General features: G+C 39.6%; 1 protein-coding gene across 1 annotated transcript in view; it reads right to left on the bottom strand.

Annotated features, from left to right (window-relative positions):
• Positions 1-909: 909 nt before the first annotated feature.
• aldh1a3 (aldehyde dehydrogenase 1 family, member A3) overlaps positions 910-27826 on the bottom strand; it is a 41433-nt gene continuing 14516 nt past the window's right edge. The window contains exons 6-13 of the mRNA XM_028581929.1: positions 20739-20867; positions 18831-18944; positions 16667-16769; positions 16144-16328; positions 14233-14397; positions 7978-8135; positions 3402-3476; positions 910-3307 (exon numbers count right to left, since the gene is read on the bottom strand). Of these exons, the coding sequence (XP_028437730.1) occupies positions 3238-3307; positions 3402-3476; positions 7978-8135; positions 14233-14397; positions 16144-16328; positions 16667-16769; positions 18831-18944; positions 20739-20867 (999 nt within the window). The 3' untranslated portion in view covers positions 910-3237. The remainder of the gene's footprint in view (positions 3308-3401; positions 3477-7977; positions 8136-14232; positions 14398-16143; positions 16329-16666; positions 16770-18830; positions 18945-20738; positions 20868-27826) is intronic.

Genomic DNA, 27826 nt, shown 5'->3' with positions numbered 1-27826 from the left:
CGAGAGTACTTACTGCACTAATACATGTTTCACTGTTTCCTTGTCTCCGCATTCACACTTTCCATCAGGATGTTTACTAATCAGAGCCAGCCCACTCCTCAACCCACAATGCCCAAGCCTCAATCTGGATAAAACTAAGCTCACTTAATTAATAACAGCGCATCCAGATAAAACATTTCAAAATAAAACCTATAAGACAATGAAGATTCTTTGCAACAGGAATTCAACTAATAAAGAGTGCAAATAGGTGACGTGTTGTGCACTTTTAGTGAATCATAAACAAGGTTAGACATTGTTCAAAACAGATAAACCACACATTCACATATTGCACTATTTTTATTTTTTTTTAATTGCCATAAAATTGAAGAAAAGAAAACAGAATAGGTTAAACCGTCTAATCTTTAGGGAGTAAAAATTTCTTTCCAAAATAAATCCTTAGCATAAAATATTCATAACCTAAGCAGAATGTTTTTTGTAGTTTTGTTTATTTAAATCCCCATTCACTACTGTAACAACAGTAGCTATAATGCAAATTTAAAAATTACCCTTAGATGAAATAATGATGGTCCTAACAGTACCAAATACTGTGGTGTGGCATTGGTCCATGCTATATACTTGTGCCTCTAAAAATAAACATACATTTATTCATAGATACAAATGAATAAAATGTCCTGTCATATCATGTACAGTATATGTTCTTCATCTTTCCCCACAAGCATTTGGCTTGTGTGCATACATTGAAAATACATTTATTTGGCAACTTTCTTGTATAAAAGATACATTCCTAGACATCAGGTGGAAATGATGACACAGAAAGTGCATTTGATTTTTTTATTCAGAATTTCTTCTTAAATACAAAACTAATGTCAGACAAAATGCAGAGACAGACTTGTTTCCCATGTGTGATATTAAACAAACACACAACATATGTTGGGGGAAAAACGTTGATACTATCCAACCAATGAAACTATGCTGCTGTTACAGTACTGACATGGTACTGGCGAGGTAAATATTACCTTATCTGGGACAAGAAATGCAGTTCCATCCAACATTCTCTCCTCAGCAGAGAGAACATTCATATGAGATTACAGCAGGTTAAAATCAGCGCTTGGAATAAGAAACAAAAACTATCTGCATACAGCAGCTACTCAACACTTACAAAAATATAAACAAAAAATCTTCCTTTCTCTGACCTTCCCACATTGTCACATGCAAGATTTGATGAGATTTCAATGGAATTCTTATGCTAAATCCTTATATCCTTAATTACTATGTTTTGTGCAATTATGTATCTCATGTATGGATGAGGCTTAAACAATGTATCATTATACATACTGGAGTATTTTTTGAACACTCTTCAGTTAAGGTTTGTCCCAGACAGATGACAGAAAACATTCTCTCATCACTTTCCTATAAATACTGAGATTGCCCAAAAACTTTTTTAGCTCAAAGAATAATTGATTAAATTCTCAAAGATAAGCCATGGGTCTGCGCCCCACATTTAGGGACCATACCTTGAAGGTTTATTATTGACCGTAGAAAGAGAATTTTCACACAAAAGAAGCACTAGCCCTCACAGCTTTCAGCCACATCTCATTGGCTTCATCAGCAGATGAAGTTCCTTCAATTGTCATCTCATATGGAATTTCGCTCACTTGATAATAAGTTGTTGTATATGGAAAGGAAATAGTTACCCCTGTCTTTGTTCAAAGATTAAGTATCTAACTCACTTATTGCAGAGTCAGGAAATGTAAACCAGTAAGAAGGTATAAAAAGAGGGGGTGCAGCAGGTCCACTCCATGACAACGGGTACAAGGAATGGATCTGAGCACTCTACTACAAGGAACAGAACAGAACTACAGAACACTACATCAGAGCAGGGGCAGGGCTAGAAGAGGGGCACGGGGGATTGGCCTCCCTGGTGTGTGTCTCCCCCCCGTCCCCACAATCCATAGGGCTAGAGTGCTGGCAATCTGACATTTGTGATTTTCATTGGATCAGAGTACTGTCAGATGGCTGCCTGTTCTGCCAATCTTCCGAGACCTTGTCACATGACCAATTAATGTTTCCATGATGACTATCCACAATTCTAAAACCATAGAACCAGCACTGGAATAGTTTCTTAAAAAAGTGGCAAACTGAGCCTGTAGAAAATGTGTATTGTATTCGGATATACAATTTGTTTAAAATGAAAACAAGTAAAATTAATAATGAATGTCATGTTCTATTTAGCAGAATTACATTGTGTTCTTCTATCTTGTCCAATATTTCTTATATTTCTATAAGCATTTTCTCTGCTGTATTCTCCCCCTGATTATTGGTCCCCCCTATGCCCATCTTGGAATCGCCCCTGCATCAGAAAGAGCAATGACCCTCGACAAAAGATTGAATGAACAGAAACAGACACCGCAGTGAAGAACATCTGATACCAGAGACCATCTTTAAACAGAGACATGGGTTCCCATCAACCCCCATACACAAAACTTAGGCCATGTGATGACAACTAAACCATCTTCATAACAAGTGAGCAAACTCCACCCACTGATGAAGGCCTCGAGATGTTGCTGAAAGCTCTAAAAATGCTCCATTAAGTGAAATCCTTTTCCTTGTCAAACAATCATATCAGTGCTTTTGTAATTTGGATTTTAAACTCTCTGTTGCTTGGTACTAATTATATGTAAAATTGGAATTCCATTGAAAGAACTGCCCCATTTAAACCCAAGTAAATATTCATTCATTTTTCATTTATTATTGAAAACTTTATTCATCATTGACTGTAGATACATTTTACAGTTGTGCATGTTCAGCTGAACTGCTATGCTCTGAGTTAAGTCAGTTATTTGTGTAAATGTACCAACTGAGCACTGTCTCTATTTTTCCAATATTACTGTAGTCCCAATTCACATACTTATGTCAGGGGGAACTCCTGAATAAATTATTGGAAAATTATTAGAAAAATAAAACCTGTAAATAAAGCATTAGCAGTTTTGTATACTGTCATCACTGAAGCCTATTGTCACTGAAGCCTATCGTCACCTACAGCGTATCAAATAAAAGGTGAACAAAAACAGTGACTCTTGCTGGGCTCTGATATACCGTATAAAGAAACTGACATATTGGCCTAACCCTAACTCAACATCAAGAGAATGACTAAAGACAAATAAGGGAGTGTGTGCATTGGAGAAAGTTGTGATGTAATGGGCAGTGCAGAGCGCTGGACATCTTAGCCAGTTCTTCTCACAGAGTTTCACTCAGTTTGATGGTCACTGCTTTTACCTCCGAGTATTCAGCCAGAGCATACTCTCCGCTGAGATGACAGAGACAACACATGAGGCAGGTTAGGAAATACACAGGGAACAATTAAAGACTATAACATATAAAGAAACAGTGCTGATTCTTACAGCTCTCGTCCGTTGCCTGACATCTTATACCCTCCAAAGGGAGTCTGGGCATGAAGGGCGTTATAGCAGTTTATCCTTAACAGAGAGAGAAATGGTTTGATTTTATTTGTCATCAGCTTAGACTTTAAACTTTATTGTTCCTTGTCACATGCAATTGTACACAGCACAGCATAGTGAAAATTGACCTCTTTAACCAATGGAGCAACTTGGGGTTCAGTGTCTTGCTTAAGGACACTTTGACATGCAGGAGCCAGGGATTGAACTGCCAACCTTGTGGTTAAAGGACGACCATCAATTTTCGTAAAATGGCCCAGCTGCTCAGCTTTCATTTATTAAAGGGGTGATAGAATGCAAAACCAATTTTACCTTGTCATAGTTGAATAACGACAGTTCGGTGGGTAAATAGGACATACATAGAAGCTCAAAATCCCATTGACACCCCTTTATTATGAAAATCTCATATTTTGAAACTGCCGCTGAAAACGGGCAAATCTCAACAAAGCTGGAAGCTTACGTAAGCATCCCAAGACCTGTACCTTTGTCACGCCCATGCATGTATTACGAGAATGGTCACGCCCCAACATTTACATAGGCTACACAACTGACCTGAGATCAGGTAGTCTTCTGAATCTAGGTCGCGCAGATCTCTGCTATTCCGTTACAAAATTCTCTTCTGAAACTTTTTTATGTGAGAAATCAACTATGTAAAGCTCAAATATGGGCGGTTTTACAAAAATGGACGGCTAATTGCAAATTTTGTCCGACTGTGTGTCGGAGTTCGGCGGCCGGTGCTGCCTGGGTTGCTACATTGCCGCTCTGCCTGTCCTCCTTCACAGACCCCGGCCTGCTGTGAGCTCGATTGAGCTCGTATCACAGCCGGCAGCCCAAGGTTCTCCATACCCGCGCAAACTCACCCTTTCTTGGTTACTGGACTACAAAACACCGCTGCCCTGACAGAGCTCCAGGGCCTGCAGCTTGCTGTTCTCCCTCCCCTCTTCCTGCTAAATGGCTGGTGTGTTACTGAGAGCGCGGTCAGCAAGCTTGTTACACCCGTAATCTCTTACTGCAGGTTCCAGTTAATCTTATAATGGATATGTGTGTTTAGTTATTTAAACAAACAATTGGGGAAATAAACGCCTCTTGTCCGCGAGTCTCATTGATAGAGCCCGCGGTGAGCTGGAGTCCATCAATGAGAGCTAGCTAGCCTCCTCCTAACGAGACCTCTGACATTCCCAAAAATGCATTAAATCTGAAATCGGACAAGTGTTAGCTAAGCTTTGTAAGACCTAGGGGAACCTGTAATATACATGCCGTGACAAAATTCAAACTGTAAATATATTATAGTTATGCCGGCAGAAGGCTGCCGAGCTCAGTAGTGCAGTAATCCACAAAGGGTGACTTTGCCCTGGGTATGGAGCCCAGCAGGCTGCCGCTTTCTCGTCAGACTGTGTGGAGCTCCTGAAGTCCGACACGTCTTACCAAATTTGCAATTAGCCATAAATTTTCGTAAAACGGCCCATATTCGAGCTTTATGTAGTTGATTTCTCGCATAAAAAAGTCTCAGAAGTGAATTTGGTAACGAAACATTGCAGTGTTTGGAATATGAGATTCTGTTGCGTCTCTAATTTGTGTGTATTGGGGATTCGCTCAACCAATCAGCATGCGTCTCTAATGTGTGTGTATAGCAATTCGCTCAACCAATCAGCGCGCATCTCTAATGTGTGTGTAGGGCGATTCGCTCAACCAATCAGTGCACAGCTCATCTAAATATTCATGAGTATACCATATTTGGAAGAAAAGCTCTTGTTACAAATAGGCCCAAAACACAGGGATGCATAAGGGCCAATAAAATATCAACCCGGCCATTTTCAGCCCAACCAATGTTACATACCCCATTAGGAGACCATAAGGAACAGTGTGAAATACCCTATATAATCATTCTATCACCCCTTAAAAGGTTCCATATTATCCTCACTCAGTGTGTTTTCATGCAGTTTAAAAAAACGATTATGTTTGGGTTAAGGTAATATCTTGATTTCTCAAACGCCATGTAAACACCTTACCACGGTTAAAATCAGAGTTCTCATAACCCGGTATACAGAGGTAGAGAACTCCTTCAGTCTCCGGGCTGTCAACGTGGTGTCTCGGCAAAAAAGTTGGGACCGAGCAGCCCCGCTGTGGCCGCTGGCTAGTTATGTTAGTTAGCTAGCTAACAAAGTTAGCTTGTTAGCTTGCTAATTCCACCCAACACTGGTTACAGATAACGTTATAATGAGTCGAACAAGTTGTCAGTCATCTGGCTGGAAAACGGTGCTGTCCTACACTGAGATAATATGTAAACTAAACATTAAGTTGTCAAATTTGACTAATTTAGTGATTGGTCTTTGTAATTTTGACATAGGTAAACAGGAAGAAAAAGTGTTGTGCGTTGGCAGAGCGCCACCTACTGTACCGGAGGTAGAGTTAGTCCCGTCACTCTCCCCATTCATTCTGGCATAACCTGGTTATGCCACTGCTGTGTATGTAAATGCACTGACTTTCAGGTTCATACTTGTATTTTGGGTTTCTACTAGAACATTTTATTTTTATATTCACTCTTTATTTTTCTCATACTGTATGTCTGAATATACCTGTCTGAAACGCTCTGTTTTAGCGCCTGTCTCTTAAATCCCCCCTCCTAAAAAGCCCAGTCCTCTCTGATTGGTCAGCGTTTCCAGGTCTTCTGCATCTGCCCTCTCTGCGTCTCTGCTGTCATTGCAGTCAGGGGAATAACCTTAACGGCACTGTAGCAGCTCTTTCTTCCTATATATAGTATAGTTGTGACATCACAATGTACAGAAGTCCTGAAAGCTCATTTAAAGGCACAGTTTCTTAATACGGGCTGTGTGCATTTCTCTGTGAATAGAGCATTTTGTTACTTTCACAGTATTTATATAGCACCTCAACCTGCTTTATAATTAAAAAAAGACATGGAAATCTCACTTTTTACAATATGGGACCTTTAAAAACATACACAAAACTTTAGAAAGGCGTAGCTAAATTTAAATCAAATGAATAAACCCTTTATCGGCAATGAAATGAAGTCCAGCTTAAACCTTTATAAAAGAATAGTTCAACATTTCATTTAATTTTGAGTGTAAGACAAGAAGATGGATATTAATCTCACATCTGTGTGTTAACACTCCATTTTAGATTGAACATGCCTGCCCTCCCTCATAAATTTAATAAGGCATTAAAACCAAGGGTTTCAATGCCTTATTATAGCATTATTGCGAGCATTCGCAAAGCGTACCTCCTGACATTTTGATGCTAACAAACCAACAACCAAGTCATTCATTTTGGTGTCACTTTGACAGCGAATAACTTTACATCTGAAGCGTTTAAAGACTATTTGTCCATTGTTTATTTCTAAAGAAACACGACAATGTATAAAAGGCTCCATTACCTTGTATCTCACATTATGGCTACATAGCCGCTGTTTTTGTAAAAATAAGCTAATGATTCTGTAAATAACCACGCGACTTTCTGTCGCATATTAGACAAATTACCGTATAGTCAGGAGAAGCTTGCAGGCAGTTTTGACTTAAATTACCTGTTTAAGTTTAATTACTAATTTTAACTAGCATTTTAGTTAGCAATAATTAGTGTGTGCCTATGTTATCTCCTTACATATACCTACGTGCTCCGTCTCTGCAAGATTCGGAATGATTGAGATTTCTCTTGGCACAGATTCCAGAAGACTTACAACTTTCAGACAGGTTGCTCACGTCACATCTACGTCGTCAAGCTCAGTTTGAGGCTGCTCAGTAACGCTCAACCATCACCAGAAAAGTGTTTCTAATAGACTTCGCTGGTCTCCGTGGAAGTCTACGGCGGCGCTTTGTCCATTAATTTGACTGTCTATGATTCAAACCCACCCCTCTGCCACCACTACTACTTAGTGAATATGGCAAAGACACACATTTTTCACAGATTTTTTTTATTGTTTACATTGCAGAACTAATGGATTCTCTCTGAAAAAAGGCAAATGACTACAGCTGTAAGGAATAATACAGACTGGGACCATATTTAATTGATAGTATAAAAAATTATTTTACATGTACAAAAAGTGGACTTAGCATTAGGACTAAGACAGAAAATACACCTACCAATACCAACACCCCTAAAGGTCACTAGTTACCATACTGTATTGTATCTTGTTTGTTAATTTACTTTGTGGTGTTAGGGGGATTTTATTTCTGGCAAGCAGTTTATTCATCCACTCAGCACTATTGTACAGTGTCCCCAGCTACAGTGTGGGTTGCCAGATACAGTCAGCTAGCACAGGTTTAGCAATCCGCTGTGACAGCTATATTAGGTTTATGTAGTGAGCCACACCAACGTTATTTCTTTAAAACACAAACATACAGTATAAAAGTTTTACAGACAGTTGTTAAAGACATGTTTAGGACATTTTTCTAATGAAGTCAGTTTTAAAAAATAACAGGCCACTTACAGTATATGGAGAAATTGAGATAGAGCGATGGTTTTTCAAGTAGGGATATAAGTATAACTAGGAGTGTGAACAGGGACTTACCAGACAGTGCCAGTCTCCAGGGCTGCAGACACAGACAGAGCTCTGTCCATACTTGTTGTGAAGACTGCTGACACCAGGCCATATTGTAAGCTGTTTGCTCTCTCTATGGCCTCCTGCGGGCTTTTAAAGCTGAATATACACTGCACTGGACCAAAGATCTGAGAGGGGAAAGATATTAGTAAAGACATGAGGAGTGAGTCACTCTGGAATGAATATTTTTTGTTCCTGTTGTTTTGCTATGCCCTCTGGCTGCCATGCATATATAAAAATAACATAAATGTGTAATATAAACAGAGAAAAGCTGGACTAGTTAAAAAAATATATTAAAAAAACTGTACTGTCTCATCAATTCTTTCCTGTTTTTAAGATTTGTAATGTATCGAAACCACAACAATCTAGCTTTTGTTTGTTAGGTATGCTGAGGGATCATTTTGGTTTAAGTGAGATATTAAATGAATGGAGAAAGAGTTTGTTGCACTTTTAGAAATGCGATGGAGTGGCGGTAGCTCAGTCCGTGGGAACTTGGCTTGGGACACAGAGAGTTACCGGTTCAAGTCCACATACAGACAAAGTATGTAGAGTGGACTGATAGCTTAGGATCAATAAATATCAGGTAAAATATAATGATATAACTGCTCAGGTGCCCTTGAGCAAGGCACACAACCTCAACTCCTCGCCTGTCCATGGGCTGCTCCTTTGCTTTGACATCAGTCCATTTCATGCATGTGCATAGGTCCTGTTTGCATGTCTGTGTATTTCGGGCCTGTGTGTAATACGCGTTGTAGTATTCGAGATCGGTCTTGGTCTTAAGACCGGTCTCGAGAGCACTTTTTGAAGGTCTCGGTCTCGTCTTGGAATCGACCACATTTTTACTCGGTCTCATCACGGTCTCGGATGAAGAGGACTCAGGATTTTATTTCAAGACCTGTCAAGACCACAACTGCAGGGATATTACTAAATTGCCTGTGAATTGTCTAATTTTATGTGTTAACATTATTACTGTGATTGGATGTAAAACTTCCTGCTTCAAAAGCAACCAATTACTTGACTCATTTCTAATTTGAAAGTTGTTACTGTTAACCCCCTCTCCCCGCCCCCCTTAACACACACTACCAAAAAAGTGAATCTCGGAGACTGAAGAAGAAGTTCTGGTTGTCTCGCCCTGCCTTGGTCTTGGTCTTGTCTTGGTCTCGATACACTCTGGTCTTGGTGATGACATGGTCTCGGTTTAGGTGGTCTTGACTACATGCATATAATATTAATAGAGTGAAAAAAAATACATTTTCCCTTGGAAAAGTATTTCTTCTTTTTAATGCCCGCTGAGAGTGGCACACTTGTTATGCTCAAGTTTAAATGTTAGCCTGGGCCACATTATTTTATGTTTACATCCTGGCTCCATATAAATTATTGGTCATGTTTGTGTAGTCAGTGTAATTAATATTTTTGGACTGCTAAAAACTGTCAATATGTAGTTTTATGTGCAAGTTCAAGCGATATTGGATTAGTATCTCTGTCAATGCATTTAAGATGTGATTATTAAAATGATAAAAAATGAATTAAAGTTGCATGTAAACATATGAAAACTGTACAATATGTGTTTGTTTATTGTATTTATGGACATTGAAAATGTGTCCAGAGAGACAGAAAATATGCAATAATAGTGAATACTGAAGATTGGAAAAAAGGCCAATGTATCGAATAATATAAAGACAAATAAAATTTAAGAGGAAAAAACAGGCGTTCATCATGGTTGCTCTACTTTAGTTTTAACAACAAAACATGGCCTCTGACCTTCAAACAGGTCTGACAGTAGGACTGTCTAGACTAGGGGTGTATGGCCCACGGTACATGTGCAACCTGGTATCTTATATGGTAACCACCAAAGGCAAAGTTCGTTCTAGGATGTTACATACTCCAAACTAGGTCTGTGCAATCTGTGCCTTCAGTAACTCAGACCCAACTGCTGACTTGGTGAAAGAAAGTTTTCATTTTTAACACTATGTTGTTCTGGATAACTCATCTAAAGTTGTATTGTCCTATTTCAGTCACTGTGGGTGTAAGTGTGTTAATTTCCCAGACAAACTGTATTTTGTAGTAATGTACGCCACAAGATGGCAGTAGCTATATTTGAGGTACCGTATGGGAAGTGCAGGTCACAAATTTTTTCACAAGGTCCTGCAAATGTTTCACAATAAACGCCTTGTTTGGAAATGAATAGATTCTGCCCAATGAAACGCTAGAGGAAGAGGAACAGGTAGTGTTGACCTGAATTAACAAAATAATGCAGTAACAAAACTTTTACAGGACAGAGCAGATCAAAAAAGGATCCATGCTGAAATGTGGCCAAATATACTATCAAACAGAGTGAATTACAAATAAAGGCATGCATCTAATAAAAGTATGCTTACAGTATACCAGGGTATTTAGAAATCCCGAAGGTAGGATTTTCAATACTGTCTAATATGCAGAATCTCCTCTTTCTATTAAACTGATCCATGATACAGAGATGCTGTATGCCAGGCCTAGATTGACTCCCCCCGGAGTATATATTAAATAAATAAATAATAAATAAGTATGCCATAATAAATTAACTAGGCAATAAATATTTAGATACATGTACATATGAATATACAAATTAGTCAATATAGTTCAATAAATAAATAAACTTACATCTATTTCATAATTTCACATTTATTTATTTATTACCCCCTCTATTCCTGCTTCTTATATTCAGACGATGGGGCGTGGTTGTCTCACAGACTCAGACTTAAAGAATCAAGCTAGTAGCCTGGCATTGCTGGCATATCACTATCTGCCAGAGGACATGAAACATGAGCTTGTAGATTTGTCTGGTTTCCAGGCTAACTAGCTAGTGCGGTCCCCGCCAGCCACGCCAAGCTCCACTGACGGGCCAGATCGAGCACCGGGGACCCGAGTCAGAACGGGCTGGTGGCTAGAGACTTGCTAGCTGCTACTAGAAGAGAACGGTACCCATGAATTGATCCCGAACCACCCTGATCTTTTGGTTCCATTACATTGTACAACAATAATAAACTGGGTTGAAACACACAGAAATTAAGTAGCAAAGGACTGTGTGTAAATGATCTCCAGCACTGCTGCACTCATATATTTCCCCGCTATAAATAAAGAGACCCATTATTGACAACTCTCTCTCATCATTTTGCTTTGGAAAGCAGGAAATATGTATGGAAGCGTATTACATTCACCATAGAAAAAAAATGTATACACCTTATCTCGTAATTTTGAGAAAAAATCTTGTAATTACGAGATCCTGATCTCCTAATATTGAGAAAAGATCTTATTTTAATTATGAGATAATTTTAAACACCTGCAAAGTGGCATATTTAGCTAGTTGTCAGTAGGCCACAGTTCAGTGATCAACTGTACCACTGAGAGGTAACATTAAATTCAGCTGGGTTAAGTTAGCGTGATACCTCTTATGTAACTTTATAGATAGTATTAGTTAATGGACATATCTGTTCAACTGATCCTGCAGAAACACTACAACAATGTCCAACAGATCAGAATGGGCTTTTCGCCAGAACAACCGCAAAGTCCTGAGGTGCCTGTGCAAAGTTGACAAAATGATAACAATCCCATCTATAGTACTTAAAGACATTAGCATCTCCCAATGTCTCAAACCCAAACCAAAATATAAATGGATTAAACTAAACAGGTGAGACATGTGTTGTAATGGATCTGCTGTAATACCTAGTTTGACCAGCAGAGGGTGTGTAGGTATATGACCATGGTGTATGTTGGTATTAAGGGAGACAAAGAAGAGTAGCTACAAGCTAGCTTTTGGTGATGATGCTGGTTCGTACGGTTTGTAAATTAAAGTTGTGGATTAAAAACCATGTCTCATCTTTAAAGGAGAATTCCGGTCAATTTCCACACGTAGCTCTGTTGTTTGTAAATTAGGAGTACTGTCAGTAGCGAGAAAAACAAAAACAAACGGTGCTGCCTACACCGAGTTATCCTCCTGCTAGATTTTGCACCCAAGAGGCTTAAACAGGGTTTAAACGGGGCAAGTTTTAAACGTGTTTTTGGTCCATAGTAATGAGTATGTATCAACAGGCTGTAACCTGACACCACAGTGGAGCGAGCAGAGCTGCAGTTCAAGAGCTCAACAGCTATGTGCGTAGGTAACCTAGCAACGGTGGAGACTCACAATCAGCTGAGGGAGAGACAAAGATGGAGCTTTGGGATTGTGTCAGTGTTTTTAGAATTTCAGCTCAGATGGATAGTTCATCTCAGTCCAATGTGGAGCACACAGAGGAGTTTTTGGGGTTTGATGGTCGGGGTTATCTTTTTTTTTTTCAAGAATTCACCAACACCGAACATTTCTTCACAGGAAAAAAAAAAGTGAGTATTACTTTAGCCTTGGAAAGTATAAATCATAAAGACGTTACCTCCAATTTGTCTGCAGCTGGTGTTATCGCTTTTGGAATGGCATTTGCCTTCAGATACCGGGACTTGACGCTCTTTTTGGTGAAGTCGTCCTCATCAAAATGTTCGCTGCAAACACGGTAATCTCTCTCACGTAATGTTTGCAAGGGAGTTTGCACATCAAGCTGAAGTGCAACCAGTCACAACTGTAAAATCTCCCGGCTGCAGAGGGGTAGACGGTGAAAGCTCAAGCACAAATATCTCTTCATTTGGTTGCCGCAATTTGGAAAGGCACAAAATCAAACCATTTTCATTAGTCCTGATCTAACTCCAAGCTCTGTCTATCAGCTCTGTGAGCTCCTCCCTGCTTTTGCCGACAGTGTCCACCGTTGCTAGGTTACCTATGCACATGCGCGATAGCTGCTCAACTTTTGAACTGCAGCTCTGCTTGCTCCACTGTGGTGTCAGGTTACAGCCTGTTGAAACATACTCATTAATATGGAGAGAACCTCGGCAAATCGTTTTTTTTTTTGTGGAAAAAATACATTTTGGAATATTGAATTGTATGAGATTTTCATACTTCATACATTCACCGGAAAGCATGAAATCAACAGAGGTATGGATTAACACTAACATTTACATTAACTTTTATGCCTTTCTGTCACATCTACTGCAGTAAAATTCGCTGTGTTCCCTCGGACACATGGTTAAATGGCATTTCTAACATGTTTAGAGGCTAAAAACACATTTAAAACTTGCCCCGTTTAAGCCTCTTGGGTGCAAAATCTAGCAGGAGGATAACTCGGTGTAGGCAGCACCGTTTTGTTTTCGTTTTACTGAGAGTACTCCTAATTTACAAACAACAGAGCTACGTGGAATTATCCTTTAAGACACAACAATACATGATGTAAGCCTATTTGCTTCCATGGCATCAGCTAGCCTGAAAGCTTCACACAAGAGAGTTTTCTGTTGTGAAAATGCATTCATCTCATAATTACGAGATCTTTTCTCATAATTACGTGATTTTTGCTCAAAATTACGAGATCCTGATCTCGTAAATATGAGAGCTTTTCTCAAAATTTGAGTTATTTCTCATAATTACGAGATCTTTTCTCAAAATTACAAGATCAGGATCTTGTAATTACGAGATAAGGTGTCTACATTTTTTTTTCTATGGTGAAGGTAATACACTTCTGTAAATATGGTCTCATATGAGCAAAATAATCTGCCCAATAGCTGTAAGATTTAGACAGCCAAGCTGTCTTTTTCCCATGTTTCTTTCCTGACATTGGAACATTGTGCTTATGTACTCACTTTATTTATCCAGCTGATGAAAATGCACCTAATTTACATTCTACTGAGACTGGCTTAGAATTCCCTTGATTGTTCTTAATCCCGGAGGACGTGCAGGTGGAATTTATTAAATTCAATGTGATGATATTTTCTGAAGTTGCCTCCAGCAGCTCCCACTCTCAGTGTTCTACAGGGGTTAGGACAAGTAAAGATTTCTCCAGATGAGGCGCCAAGCCAAATGCATGCTCAATTTACCTTCTGTCTACTCTACTGTCCATAAAAATGTGAGGAAACATTTTCTCTCATGACATAAACAAAAGCAGACTGAGGTCCAAGATGATCACTGTCACGTTTTTCTTTCCTCCTGTTTTAGACTTTTCATGTGTGTGCAGCTCCTCACCAGTGTTAACTGTGCAGCCGGCCTCTCTGAGCTGTCTATGGTGTATTTAAAGTACTGTTCCACAGGATGTCAGACTTAACTTTCACACGCTGACACTACCCCCATCCCTGTATGTATCAGATTAATTTGTAATGAATTGAAACATGTCGTACCTCTTCCTTGGCGATGCGCATGTGGTCTTTGACCCCAGAGAAAATGGTGGGTTTAATGAAGAGGCCCTTCTCGCCCAAAGCTGCTCCTCCATACTCCAGCGTGGCTCCCTCCTCCTTCCCACTCTTTATCAGGTCCATAATCTTGTCAAAGTGCTGTCGGTCAATCTGTAGCCAGCATCAGGAGGGCAAGTAGACATGGGAAGGAGACAGCTTAATATACGGGAATCCTACATTTTGTAAAATTCATTTGTTTGCTATCGTTAAACAGTCAAATGATACAGTAGGAATAATTTTAGGATTAATATTATGGTAGGATTTTTTTCTGCGCTCACACAGAACACGGCTGTGAGGAGATATTTGCTGAATTTGATAAAAAGTCAACAAATCCTCCAAATCATACGACGATGTCAGTCCTTTATTCCTACCCTTTAATACCACGGGAGAGTTTTATAAATTAGTACCCCTAGCAGTGGCAGGAAATACGACTTCATATCCAAACCAGAAAACGTAAAGGTTGCGGTTTTAAACACGTCGTTAACATTGTAAAATGGTCGCAGCTTGTTTAGGTTTAGGCAGAAAAACTACTTGGGCCGTCTTGGCTCACTTGTAAAACTACAACTGAGCTCTTTCAACCATACACACTGCTCTGTTTTGGTTGAGGCAGCAATTTCGCCTGTCAAAGTTCACCGAAGTTGAGCTCCATGCGATGCAAAGATGCAAATTTGCTTAGCTTTACATTTTTGTCTTATTCTGTCTGATTGACTGGATGCATAAAAAAGCATAAGAATAGCAGAATGAGGGTCACCATTGCTGACACAGGCCATCAGAAAATGTGACCCTTCCGTACATGGAAACTTAACAGCATTTACCCTGTTTTAAAGACATTAGAGCAAACAATTGTAAAAGTATCATCCATGCAACAGTGTCCTCTGTGTTCACACTTTATGATAGTCACAGAATATGCTGTAACACCGGCCTGTAATTGTTTTGGTTCACTCTCACAGCTCTCATAGTGTCAGCAGGCAGCTGTTTTCAGTGAAAAATCTCTAAGAAACCATTGTAGGAAACATGCTTAGCAGCAAACAGCAGACAGACACAGTTTGAGACAAGATGATAAATGACGCTGAAGAGGGCTCCAAGTTAATTTCTGCAGAAAACTATTTAATTTCTCTTGTGTTAATAAAGATGTCCTAAATAACCCATCTCCAGCTCCTTGATTCTCCTTCAAAAAAAAGGATCTCTTGATATCGGCCAGCTAGACATATAGAGCCACGTTTGGGGCCGTCTCATTCATTGCTTGTAGTCCCAAAAGGTCCCAAAGCAAAGCTCAGGGAAGCAGCTGTGTGCTGTTCTTTAAAGGGAAACTAATGTTTTTTTTCAACCTGGAACCCTTTTCCAATTTTCTTATGTTTTTGTGTCTAAGTGACTGATGGAAACAAAGTTACTTCGGAGCTGTTACTGATTAAACAAAAATAATCTTACTTTACAAAAATGTTGTCAGACACTTAATCTGAGCCTGTCAGTAATAAAAACAGCACTTTTAGTGGACGAAATTGATGATGCACATTTGCCCAATATAATTACATTGCTGCCCAGTTTGCGGCTGACGATTACAGTGTTCTCACTCAATACTGGACCAATTTCAAAGATTGTTTTTCTTTGATTCTGATTAGCCACTTGGACACCAAAACATGGGAAAAAGGGTCCAGGTTGAATATAAAAAAAAAGAAATTACCCTTTAAAGGAGGTAGGGAATTTAACCAGATGAAGTTTGCCATATCAACTTAATAATATGTCAATGTCATGTTAACAACTTCTTTTGCTGCCCCAAGTGTCCAGAAAAATCAGGTGTAAGAGGTTTTGGCACTGCTTGTCTGTTAGTATTTTATGATATTTTTTGTCTGTTCCTACCTGTGGCCCGTGTGATGTCTGGGGGTCCAGTGGGTCTCCTATGACAATCTTCTTGACGTTTTCTATGCTGCGGCGCACAAACTCCTCATAAATACTTTCCTCTACAAAGACACGTGATGCAGCAGTGCAGCACTGACCCTGGTTATATAAAGCTCCTTTCTGAGTTTCCTCCACAGCCAGCTGCACTATAGACACACACACACACACACACACACACACACACACACACACACACACACACACACCCATACACACACACACACACACACACACACACACACACACACACACACACACACGCACACACACACACACACACACACACACACACACACACACACACACACACACACACACACATTTAAACTAATTTTCTTGGAGAGAATTACACCTTCTCTACTCCATTACATATAATTATTCTGGGAGAGAATTGTGAGTTGACAATTTACATTTTTAATGGATGGATGGCTGATGGACAGCATAATGATGTTGCATTTCATTACTCAAAATGAGAGACACTTACAGTCACAGTCAGCAAACACAATGCAGGGGTTCTTCCCTCCCAGCTCCAGAGTCACTCTCTTCAGATTACTTTTGGCTGATGCTTCTTTGATCAGTTGGCCGACCTGCACGCATGACAGTATACAGGGTCATACCTTAATGCATTAAAGGTGATAATGAAAAAAAGAACTCCTTTACATATGTGTAGTAACAGATTAAAAGTGAGTCTTCAGATGTGTGCTAGGGCTGGGGTTTTCAACTCGATATTGAGGATATTTTAAAGGTCCCATGGCATGAAAATTTCACTTTTTAACATTAATATGCGTTCCCCCAGCCGGCCCCTGTGTCTAGAAATGGCGATAGGTGTAAACCGAGCCCTGGGTATCCTGCTCTGCCTTTGAGAAAATGAAAGCTCAGATGGTCCGATCTGTAATCTTGCTCCTTATGAGGTCGTAAGGAGCAAGGTTACCTCCCCTTTCTCTGCTTTGCCCGCCCCGAGAATTTGGCCCACCCATGAGAGAGAGACATCATGGCTTTCAAACGAGCAAAGTGGCAGTTGGTCAAGGCCACACCCCTACCCTCCACCTTGCCCCCCCCTCTCTCCTCCTCAATAGCTACACACACAGAAATGGCACATACTAAAGAAAGCTCATTGTGGGACTGGCTCTAGTGGCTGTAATTCTGCACCAAGGCTGAATTTCGGGAAAGAGACTTCAGATACAGTATTAGGGTATCACTAAGGTCTATATAAAAGCATCCAAAGATCACCATGCCATGGGATCTTTAAGAATTTAAACTTTGCATAAGAAAACAGATAAAAACAAATCTTGGGTGAATAATCTTTTTTAGGAAAGTTTACAGTATTTTAAAGCTACCAATTTTCATATGAATCATATTCTTGATAAAAGAGTTTTTTTCTTATTTTAAGAATTGCATTGTTGCTGTATGTTTATACAATAAACTTCATCTACATCACTGTATTAACAGTTGTCTGATGATGGCAAATCCAAGCGGCAACTTCCGTGCCTAAAAAGTGAAGCCAATGCTGAAGTGCCTTAAAGGACAAATCCGGCACAAAATGAACCTAGGGATTAATAACCCATGTGTACCGAGTTCAACCGTTCTCTGGGTTTTGTTTTCATGCTAATTGAATGTGACCAGTTTTATTGCAAACCACTAATTACCAATCCCAAGATGGCGCCTGCCTGTAGACATGAAAAGTACTGTCTTTCTAAACTATCTTTTTAATAAACTGTCTGTACACTTACAAAGCTTACTAGCATTATAAAGTAATTAGCAGTTTGCAATAAAACTGGTCACATTCAATTAGCATGAAAACAAATCCCAGAGAACGGTGGAACTTGGTACATGTGTTATTAACCCCTAGGTTCATTTTGCGCCGGATTTGTCCTTTAAAGCCGCATTCTATCACTTATTTCCATTGGCTCCAAAAATAAGTCGGTTTCTATATATAAGTCTATAAGAAAATGAGCCTACTTCTCACTTGATTTATTACCTCAGTAAACATTTTCATGAGTTCATGGTCTCAATCACTACTTTCAAGTCTTCTTCAACAGCATGATGTTCATTTTGTAAATTATCGTTCCATTTACTGGTATTTTAAAATAGACAATGAAGCAGGGGATGCTTTCTGGACGTGGCTACACGTCGACCTGTCAGCACGGGGCAGAGGCTTAGCCCTTTTGTCTAAACATGTTCACTTCTGGCTCCAAAAAAACAAGATGGCGACAGCCAAAATGCAAACTCCTGGCTTCGAAACAGCAATCCACAAACCAATGGGTGACGTCACTGTTGCTACGTCCACTATTTTTACAGTTTATGGGCAAATCAGATTTATATGTGCTAAAATATAACAAATTACAGCTCAGTAAATTAACCTTTGCCATAATCTATAACATGGAGTGTAACGTATTACATCATCTAGTTTTGATATAGTTTGCATGAAATGGGTCTTTTCCACTGGTGGAACTTTGCCAGAGGACCAAGAACCTTTTTAGGAACTCGGGAACTTTACTTGTTTTTCAGGGACTACATTGAATTCATGTACAATAGTTCAAATAAATGAATCCCCTGATCCACCAGTATTTAGTATGTATTTAAATGTTTCATTAATTTTTCAAAATTATGATTATGCAGCATAATTGTGTTTTCATACACTCACACACCTCTGTAGAGCCAGTGAAGGCCACTTTGTTGATGTCCATGTGGCTGGCGATGGCTGCTCCTGCTGTGGGACCAAACCCTGGAACGATGTTCACAACTCCAAGAGGGAACCCTGCCTGAAATGACAACATATTGATATTTATAATTTTTGAATTTTTCTATAACAACAGATGAGTTTGTAGCTAACATTAAGGACACCAAGGTCCTGTGTACTTTCTTTCAATAAATTTGGGGATTTCAGGCTGAATCCTGCATTTCAAAGTCAGTATATTTAAATGTTTATACCTCTAAGCCAGCAAACAAGATTATTAAAGTGCCCATATTATGCTCATTTTCAGGTTCATAACTGTATTTAACAGGTTGTACCAGAATAGGTTTACATGGTTTAATTTTCAAAAAACACCATATTTTTGTTGTACTGCACAGCTCTCTCTCACTGCTGCAGATCCTCTTTTCACCTGGTTTCTGTTTTAGCTACAGAGTGAGACCTCTTTTCATCTCCTTCTTCTGTACTATCTTTGATTGCACTCGCACATGCGCAGTAGCTCAGATGTAGAGCATGTCAGCTAGCTAACTCTAGAGACAGTAAAAGAGAGCCTGTTTCTCCAACTTTGGTCAGTTACAAGGCAGGATTAGCTGGGAGACTTCTAAATGAGGGCGCACATGTAAGTAGTTCTTTTGTAGATTATGGTGAACTTGTGTGTGTTGTAGCAGTGCTTTGCTATTGAGAACGACGTAGCATGCTAGCGTTAGCATTAGCGTTAGCATGCTAACGCTAACGCTACGAGCTAACGGTTGTGGTTAGCCAGCTCATTTCGGACTGTGACGTCACAGTCCGAGCCGATTTTGAACAGCTCATTAGGAGACTGAAGGCAGGACACATTCAGAAACCGTATCTCACTCAAAACAGCATGGATGGATTTTTTTCAAAGTTTGTATGTGTGTGGAATCACCAGAGACACAAAAGAACACCCCAAATCCCAGAAAAAGGGTTTTTTTCATAATATGGGCACTTTAAGGATTAGTATACGTCACTGGTCCCCAAACTTTTCAGCTCTGGACCCAAAAGTTTGGTGTCCCCCCAGGAACCAAACAAAAATACATCATAAATTCCCATTACATCTACATTTATAAATCACAGATAAAGAACACAACAAACTATTAATTTAAAATGCATATGGAATGTATTGCAATAAACCTCTTTACATAAAACACATTGAGGTCTCTCCTCTGCATTTGGTATAGTTTGGGTAGTCTTGCATTGCAAGACCTAAATCCACAGCGCTGCAATAGCTTGGGTGAAGCCAACGTAATAAACTCTTACTTGTATTTTCGTTTCAACATTAAACACGTGATCGAAAGAGAGGGAATCACATAAGTCACAGTCAACGTCACCTTAGCAAGAGAGCGTGAACAGTTTTTGCACATGCTTGCGAGAAGAGAGTTAAGCGGGGGGTGGGGGGTGGGGCAGATTGAATTAATGGAATGATTAGCTAAAGTAATGGAGAAACGATTGAAATAGCTAAAAGTAATGGCTTAAAGTAACCTTAATGAATAATGGTTGAAACATTCAGCTTCACTCCAAGTACTAGTAGCCTAGAAGGCTGGAAGTAGTAGGATGGCTGACCAAACTAACCTTAATATTGACAGTTCAATTGTATGAATATCCACTTTTATAGTATTTGTAGTATACATTTAGAAGATACATTGTGAATTGATGAAGGGGTACCCAAGTTCATTTGACAGGGTTGTGGGGTTACCTCAGACCAAAAAGGTTGGGAACCAGTCGCTTACATTAATGTCTTCACATCTGTCTATATGTGTTACGTTAAAAACAGGTCCAGAATCTGTTCAAGAAAAAGGACTATCAGAGGTTTAAAGTCTAAACCTCTCTCAGCGTAACATCAGACCTCTTTGATGAGCGATCCAATGTGGAGGGCTGTGAGGGGGGTCTGCTCTGCTGGCTTGATAACCACAGTGTTTCCACAGCTCAGGGCCGGCGCCATCTTCCACATGAACATCAGCAGAGGAAAGTTCCACTAGCATAGACAAAAGAACAGGTTAGCTTTCGATGTGTTAGTGCACAAGTCAGATTAAAGCACCCTGTCACACACAAATGCCACAGTCAGACCAGTTAGACCTATCAGGCTGATAAGAAGTTATTTATGTCATAAGTCAAGTCATCTTTATTTATATAGCACATTTCAGTCATGCCTGTAGTTAAAAAAAAGTAAATATGAACATAACAAACTGTTGAAGATTGGAAACATTTGTTGTTTATTTTCATACAGTAATTAACATTTGGAGTTATTGGTCATGAACATTTTAGTATGGGTCCTTGAAAATGGAATTTTCTTTAAATTGTGTCCATGAAAATGTGTGTGAACCCTGTAGTAAATATTAGCTGGCTTGCCATGTCTTGTGTGTACTTGCTTAATGTTAGGCTGTGTTAGCAAAGTTGTCCACTCGCTATTGTTTGATCATAAGTAATGTAATTATAACAAATGCATGTGTACGGCTGTCCATAGTTACAACAGAGGTGTATAAGTGAATTGCACTCTGAAACTGTAGGACCGCTAATCACAAAAAATACCAATGTTACACAATGTTGTTTTTATCTGCTGTTTTATCAAAAAAGTTAGTTGTGTCATCTCCAAAGCATTTTCTGTCTGCTATAAGACATCAGTAGGCCAAATCACACTCATTTACACATCCAGGCCAGCCTGAATGACCTGCAGCTCTGCACACACACACACAGACACACACACACACACACACACACACACACACACACACACACACACACTCACACACCTGACATGACTTCATGTGATTGGTCAACATAGCCATCAGTGAAGATAGTAACAGTAAAGGATTGCTTTTCATACAAAAAGATGACTGTTCAGTCGTGGATTTATTGTTCTGGAATTACTGCACAAAGTCTCCAAAACATCACTGAAGTTTTAGGCCGGATTACTAAGATTCTGTAAGTGCTAGATCGCACCAAAGCCCTCTTCGGAAAGGTCCTGGTGTTAGCTGCCATGCGTTAAAACTTGAGAGACAGCCAGAACGAGATTTTGGGACTTGATTTTTGGATTCATATTTATTTATCTATTTTACAAAGACACTGTAATTCCAGGATGGATTAAAAAGCTTCTGGATGGCCTACAATTGCATGGTGGACCGCCTTGAAACATTTCTCTGCTTCTAAACAAACAAATAGTAAGTTTCTGCACTGTATTGATCTGGAGATATTAAGTATGACATACAACATGTAGTTTTGCCGTCATATCCAGAGGGTTAATGTGAGACTCTTTCAAAGTGCGTTTCATTATCCCCATTTGAACAGTTACTGCATCTCACTTCTGTCTATAATGGTATGCTGTGACGAGCAAGCTGAGCCTCGTCACCAGCCAATCTGGTCGAACCCTCACCTTGGGTCATGAATATAAGTGGCCATATTGTCTTTGCAGTGTGGCTTAGCCCATTCTTGGGGACAGGGAGAAGTTTGGACATCCGGAAGAGCTCGGAGTAGAACCCCTGCACTATCACATTGATTCTTAGCCTGGTTGACACCAGACCCTTCTCAGTTGTAACTGAGAGTGGGTCTGGGAAAGGTTCATTGACAGTTCATTTCCAAAGGGGCATCACCAACGGACGCCACTCAAATGCCTTTGGGCGCATTGGATAGTCCAACCAATCAGACAAACGATCCGGGTGACGCAGCACTTCGGTAACCGTCATGTTGAATGTAAACAAAAAGCTGATCATCGTCGCGTAAAGCCCGCCTCAACGGTTGTGATTGGTGTAAAGCCTGCCTCTGCGGTTGTGATTGGTGCCTCGATTTTGGGGACACTGGAAATGGGTTTGAATGGGCTCTTCGCCAGACTGACTTGCAGAGCAAATCTCTAATTTGCCAGAAGTTCATCAGGGTTTATCCAGGCTAATTGATTCTGCCACCTAATAAGGACCTATTTCACTTTATTTAACCTTTAAAGCAGGCCATGTCAATAAGAAAAAAAACGTATTTACAAAACCAGGCCATGTCATCTTATCTTATTTACAATGGTGGCTGGGGAAAAGGCAAAGCCTCTTGAGGATGGAGGTAGGGGCTAACTTCCTGGACGGCTTCCTCTACACACCCCAACATACTAAAGGGATTATAAATCCAATATGGCCTGGAAACATCTTCAGAAGGTCATCTAGGCAACCTTGTTAAGCCTGCTGGACATGGATGAGCGGTGGAAAGTAATCATATTACCATAAACCAATGCCTCCAGTAAACCTGGCTCTTGAGGTCCCCTGGAGGCATTGGGCCCTAGGGCAGTTGCATGCTTTGTCATTTCCGGCTATTTTCGTCTAATTGTAAAACAGCCAAATTGCACTGCATATTTTGCGCACAATGGCCCAAATTTATCATTCTTGCGTAGAAACGGGCGTATATGTTGGCGTAAGATTATGCTTACACTCCTCTCACCGCCTGATTTATGAAGCTGTGCGTACCTTTGAAATCCAGGTGTACGCAATACCTGCCCTTGATAAATGCCGTGGCTGAAAACGATCGTCATTAGAATAACACGCCCCAATATATTCTGGGTTTTGAGGCCTTGCCCCTACAATTCACGACATGGCGAGACGTAATCCGGCTGAGAAGCGGCACTTTTCAGAGGTGGAGATTGAAACCCTGATATCTCCGGTTCATTTTCATTAAAGTGTGTACTATTTGGCAGCCTGAAAACTGGTATTAAAGGCTGTAGAAAGAATGCGGCATGGAAGGAGATCACTGATGTGGTCAACAGCGTTGCCGTGGTAAATCGGACTCCAGCTGAAGTTTATACTTTTAATTTATACATCAACACATTTTTCTATAGTCCTAAAAGTAATATACAGGCTTCTATTGCAATCTCTTATGCCTACAAATGTAGGTGTACACTACTTTAAATAAACACACGGTAGCGGAGTTTATGCAGTGTCTTTTATTTTACTCGTGTTTTTTTTCATGAGTCGGAACGAGGCAACAGCTGAGAGAGAGCGCTTGTCCTCCGCCCCCCCATGCTGGACCCTGCTGTCTTCTGACAGCAGAGGGGCTGGAAAAACAAGCCAAAATAACTTGGTCAATGACAGAAATAAATCATTCACTTGAAAGAGAAACAAAAACCTGAAAAATAAATAAAAATGTTGTGCATCGTCATGTTTCCTGTATTGAATATCATTGCCAAACATAACACTATAGGCTACCTTTTAAAAGCGAGGAATAATATCCTGTGTCCTTCGTATAGCCCCCAATTAGGGCTGTTCTGGACACTGCTCTCCGGGCATCGGGTCATCTGGCTCCATCGCTACATTTATGGCACCATGTTTTCCTGCAAGATGTTGTACAGAACCCCCCCAGGCTAAAACAATGTTGCATACCGGCGCATTCTTTTAGTTTGTCAGTGCGTTTTGTGGTGTTAGGAATTGTTTTTCTGCGCATTTCCGCACTAACTCAAAACGTGCGTACATGTACACCACCTCCTGAGCTGGCGTAGGATTTGAGCGTGCCGTACGCCAACGTCCATATTGATAAATCTCAAAGTCACCGTGGTTTTGGGTGTACGCCAGGTGTACGCTGGAAATGTGGTGTACGCACTTTTGATAGATGAGGGCCAATATGTTTTTGCAAAGAGTAGCTCATTTTTGTCACTCACAACAGTTTCCAATGGAATTAATAACTACATGAGAGGCACAAACTGGGGCTAATAATCCAAGCAACACACACAACACATCTCTCTCACTCCCATCGCATAAAATACGGACACTTGGTTAGGTGCCTTTGGCGTTGTTATTGACGCTAAAAGTCTCCTTTAGCGTCATATCTAAACACGCTTTATCTAAACACTCTTGGTCGGACTATTGCCGTCACTTTTGACGCTTTGGGTCGTAAGTTTAACTGACATGCGAGACAAGAACGGGAAAAGATCGTGGGTGGGGTTATAAAATAAACGTTTCAGTGACACATGGGACCAGAACAGGACATAAACCCCAGTCTCCTGGGTAAAAGTCCTGTGTTGTTTGACCCATCCACCATCCCAACCAACTTCCTTACGCGGCATTTCAGGCTTTCATTCTACTCGCTACCATTGTCCCTCTTAATACTACGTCATCTTAAAGCGCCGCGGAGCTGCTGCTCTGCCCAGTGTGTTCCATACACACACTGAAGGGTGCGTTTTGCGTCATATCTAACGCTGAGAGCCAGTGCCCAAGTGTCCGTATTTTACGAGTTGGGAGTGAGAATGGGTTGACACACAACATTAGTATTTAGTTTTTTCCAGAAAATCCACTTTATCACTTGGATGTTGGTCTGAATAGAATTTACAAGATAATAAAAGGATTGGAGATAATTCAAAGTAAACAAAATCAGAAAAGAGGTCATTTATTTTCCAGTTGCTCATTTCCATGTTGGAAAACCAATGGAAAAATAATTGGGCAATCAAACCCAAATTAGACGGCAATACATGTGAGTGCTGCATGTTCATTGTTTAAGCATTGTTAACTTTTACAGCACTTTGGAAACACTCAGAGCCATTAAGGGATCTTGGGATCATAAGTAGGGAGAAAGGTTTCCTGTTTTCCTCTGACAATGACTCATGCTGTGTGTGCGCCAGCACTACTTTCAGTAATTACACAAAGTCCTTTAGTATGAGTTTCACTTTTATGATATAATCTCCCATGTCAAACAACAGCCGTTTTGTTCCTTTGTTGCCAAAGCAACATTAGCGGTTATAGACTAATGATCAGAGATAAAAAATTGAATGGCTGTTTTCTGTCATGATATTGAAATTATACGTACACGTCTGTCAAAGTGCAACACAATATGGTGAAACACCAAACACTGCCCCACCCTAAATTTGATGAAGTTATAATCAAAAGAAAAAATACATATATTCCAATGTGTGAAAGTAAATCTGAACAGCACAGGATTGGAGCTGTGTGTTCCTGTAAGAATAGCCCTAAAGGGATTAGCAGAAAGGAGGTCTTGTTTAGGGAGGGCAAAGATTAAGATAAGGTTTCTGGTTTTACCAGGGTTTCATTTCATCCTCACATCCAGACTTGCTTGTGCTTTTAAATTGAGCAGTTGCCCTATTAGAACTACACATTTATGATCCCTGCATCTCTGGAAAGTTCAGTCTTTAGTGGTCCCAATTAAGCCTGAATCTAGTTCCAAGAAAAGATATTAGCAGTGTAAATGATAGAGCCATTCTGTGCTGTAATCTACTGTTCAAAGGGACTTTTGCATTAACCATTTTAGGGGCAAGGCCAGTCAATTTCAAGTTTGAATCAATTTCACTGTCTTATTATGTTATTGGCTACACTACATTCTGTGAAATGTCAATCAAAGAGAAATTAATAAACTTAATTTAAAATTATTTAAATTATTAATGTTATTTTATTTACATTTGAGTATCATGTCCTTGTTAATGATCATTGAATTTGATTTTGATTTCAAAATATATAGAATAACTATGAATGAATCATCCTTCTGATGCTTAATAATAATGATATTTTGCTGTGATGATGGTTTGCAGTGCGTGATGAATTAGTGGTACGGATACAGTCGGGGAAACTGCTCTTTCTTTGCTGTATTTCAGTATGTATACTCACTGACAGGTCTAATGTTGGTGGAGCGGGCACATGTATTGATATGTAAACATGAGTTTAAGGCATTTCTACGTCCATTTATGGCGAACTGTGGGAGTGGAAGTGAGGCTTGTGTGCACCCAGCTCCACAATGATTCAGATTTCTAAAATAGAACCAATAAAGTCACTTTCTTTGCATTCATTTGATTCCTAATCAAGACACACTGGTAAGAATTGCTTTCCATTGTTAATATGTACTTAAAAACAGTTCTGAAATGCAAAATAATAGAATTTTAATCATGTGATAAAACATGCGATTAATCACGATTAACTATAGAAATTCAGTGATTAATCGTAATTAAAAAAAATTCATCGTTTGACATCCCACATATATATATATATATATATATATATATATATATATATATATATATATATATATATATATATATATATATATGAGGGGCAGTAGGCCAAACTTAGGAGGCAATGGCGGCCATGGTCATCAATTCCTGCCTTGACCGATACACTTGTGCCCATGCATGTCAGATTAGAAGATCGATATCAATGTTATCTCACTGTGCCCATTATGTGAATGAATTAATAGAGCTGAAAATGCTTATTTACCAACGTGGCTAACTGTGATACTGCAACACACAAATCCGTTGCATTTTCCACATAGATGTGTAAACTGTTCACAACATTAAGTTCACTTCAAACTGCAAACAATTCAGATTTAATGTTTGTTAAAGTTTCCCAAGCCAAGAAAAGCAGTTTATATTAGTGTTACAAGGAAAAGAGACTATATATGCACAGAGCTGGAGGAAACCAGGAATAGACAAACATTTGTTTGGCATATGCAGTGGGTGAACCACTCATTAAAATGTATAGGCAACACCTTGGAGTACTTTATCTAGTTCTAATAAATCCATGGTCCACTATAAAGGAAGGTCTGGAATTAGTTTAGCCTGGTTTAGCTCAAAGACTGGAACAAGGGGAAACTCAGATGACAAGATACATTGTTTGTCATTCTTTAATTTTTTTTTTTAAATCTGCCACCCCAATGGTTAAGGTTTGGTCCAGTTTAGGCAAATAAAACTACTTAAAGGTTAGTAACTGATTAGTCTGGATTATTGTTTCTCAAATGGGGGTACACAAACCCCTAGTGGAATATGTGATGCATAATTCCTGAAATAATTATACTATAATAATGAATGAAGTAATGGATTCTAAATTTACATGTTTTTCAGTTACAAGGTTGTTGTTTAGTAAATCCATCACTGCTAGCGCTGAATTGTACCTCTTTATATAGACTTTGTATTCTGGTCTGGATCAACAGAGGTACTTTTCCAGGATAATTGCCTGCGGAAGACAAGGAACA

This window comes from Perca flavescens, chromosome 1 (assembly GCF_004354835.1).
Source record: "Perca flavescens isolate YP-PL-M2 chromosome 1, PFLA_1.0, whole genome shotgun sequence".
In the NCBI taxonomy this organism is placed as follows: domain Eukaryota; kingdom Metazoa; phylum Chordata; class Actinopteri; order Perciformes; family Percidae; genus Perca; species Perca flavescens.
This window is presented reverse-complemented; position numbering and strand designations above follow the sequence as displayed.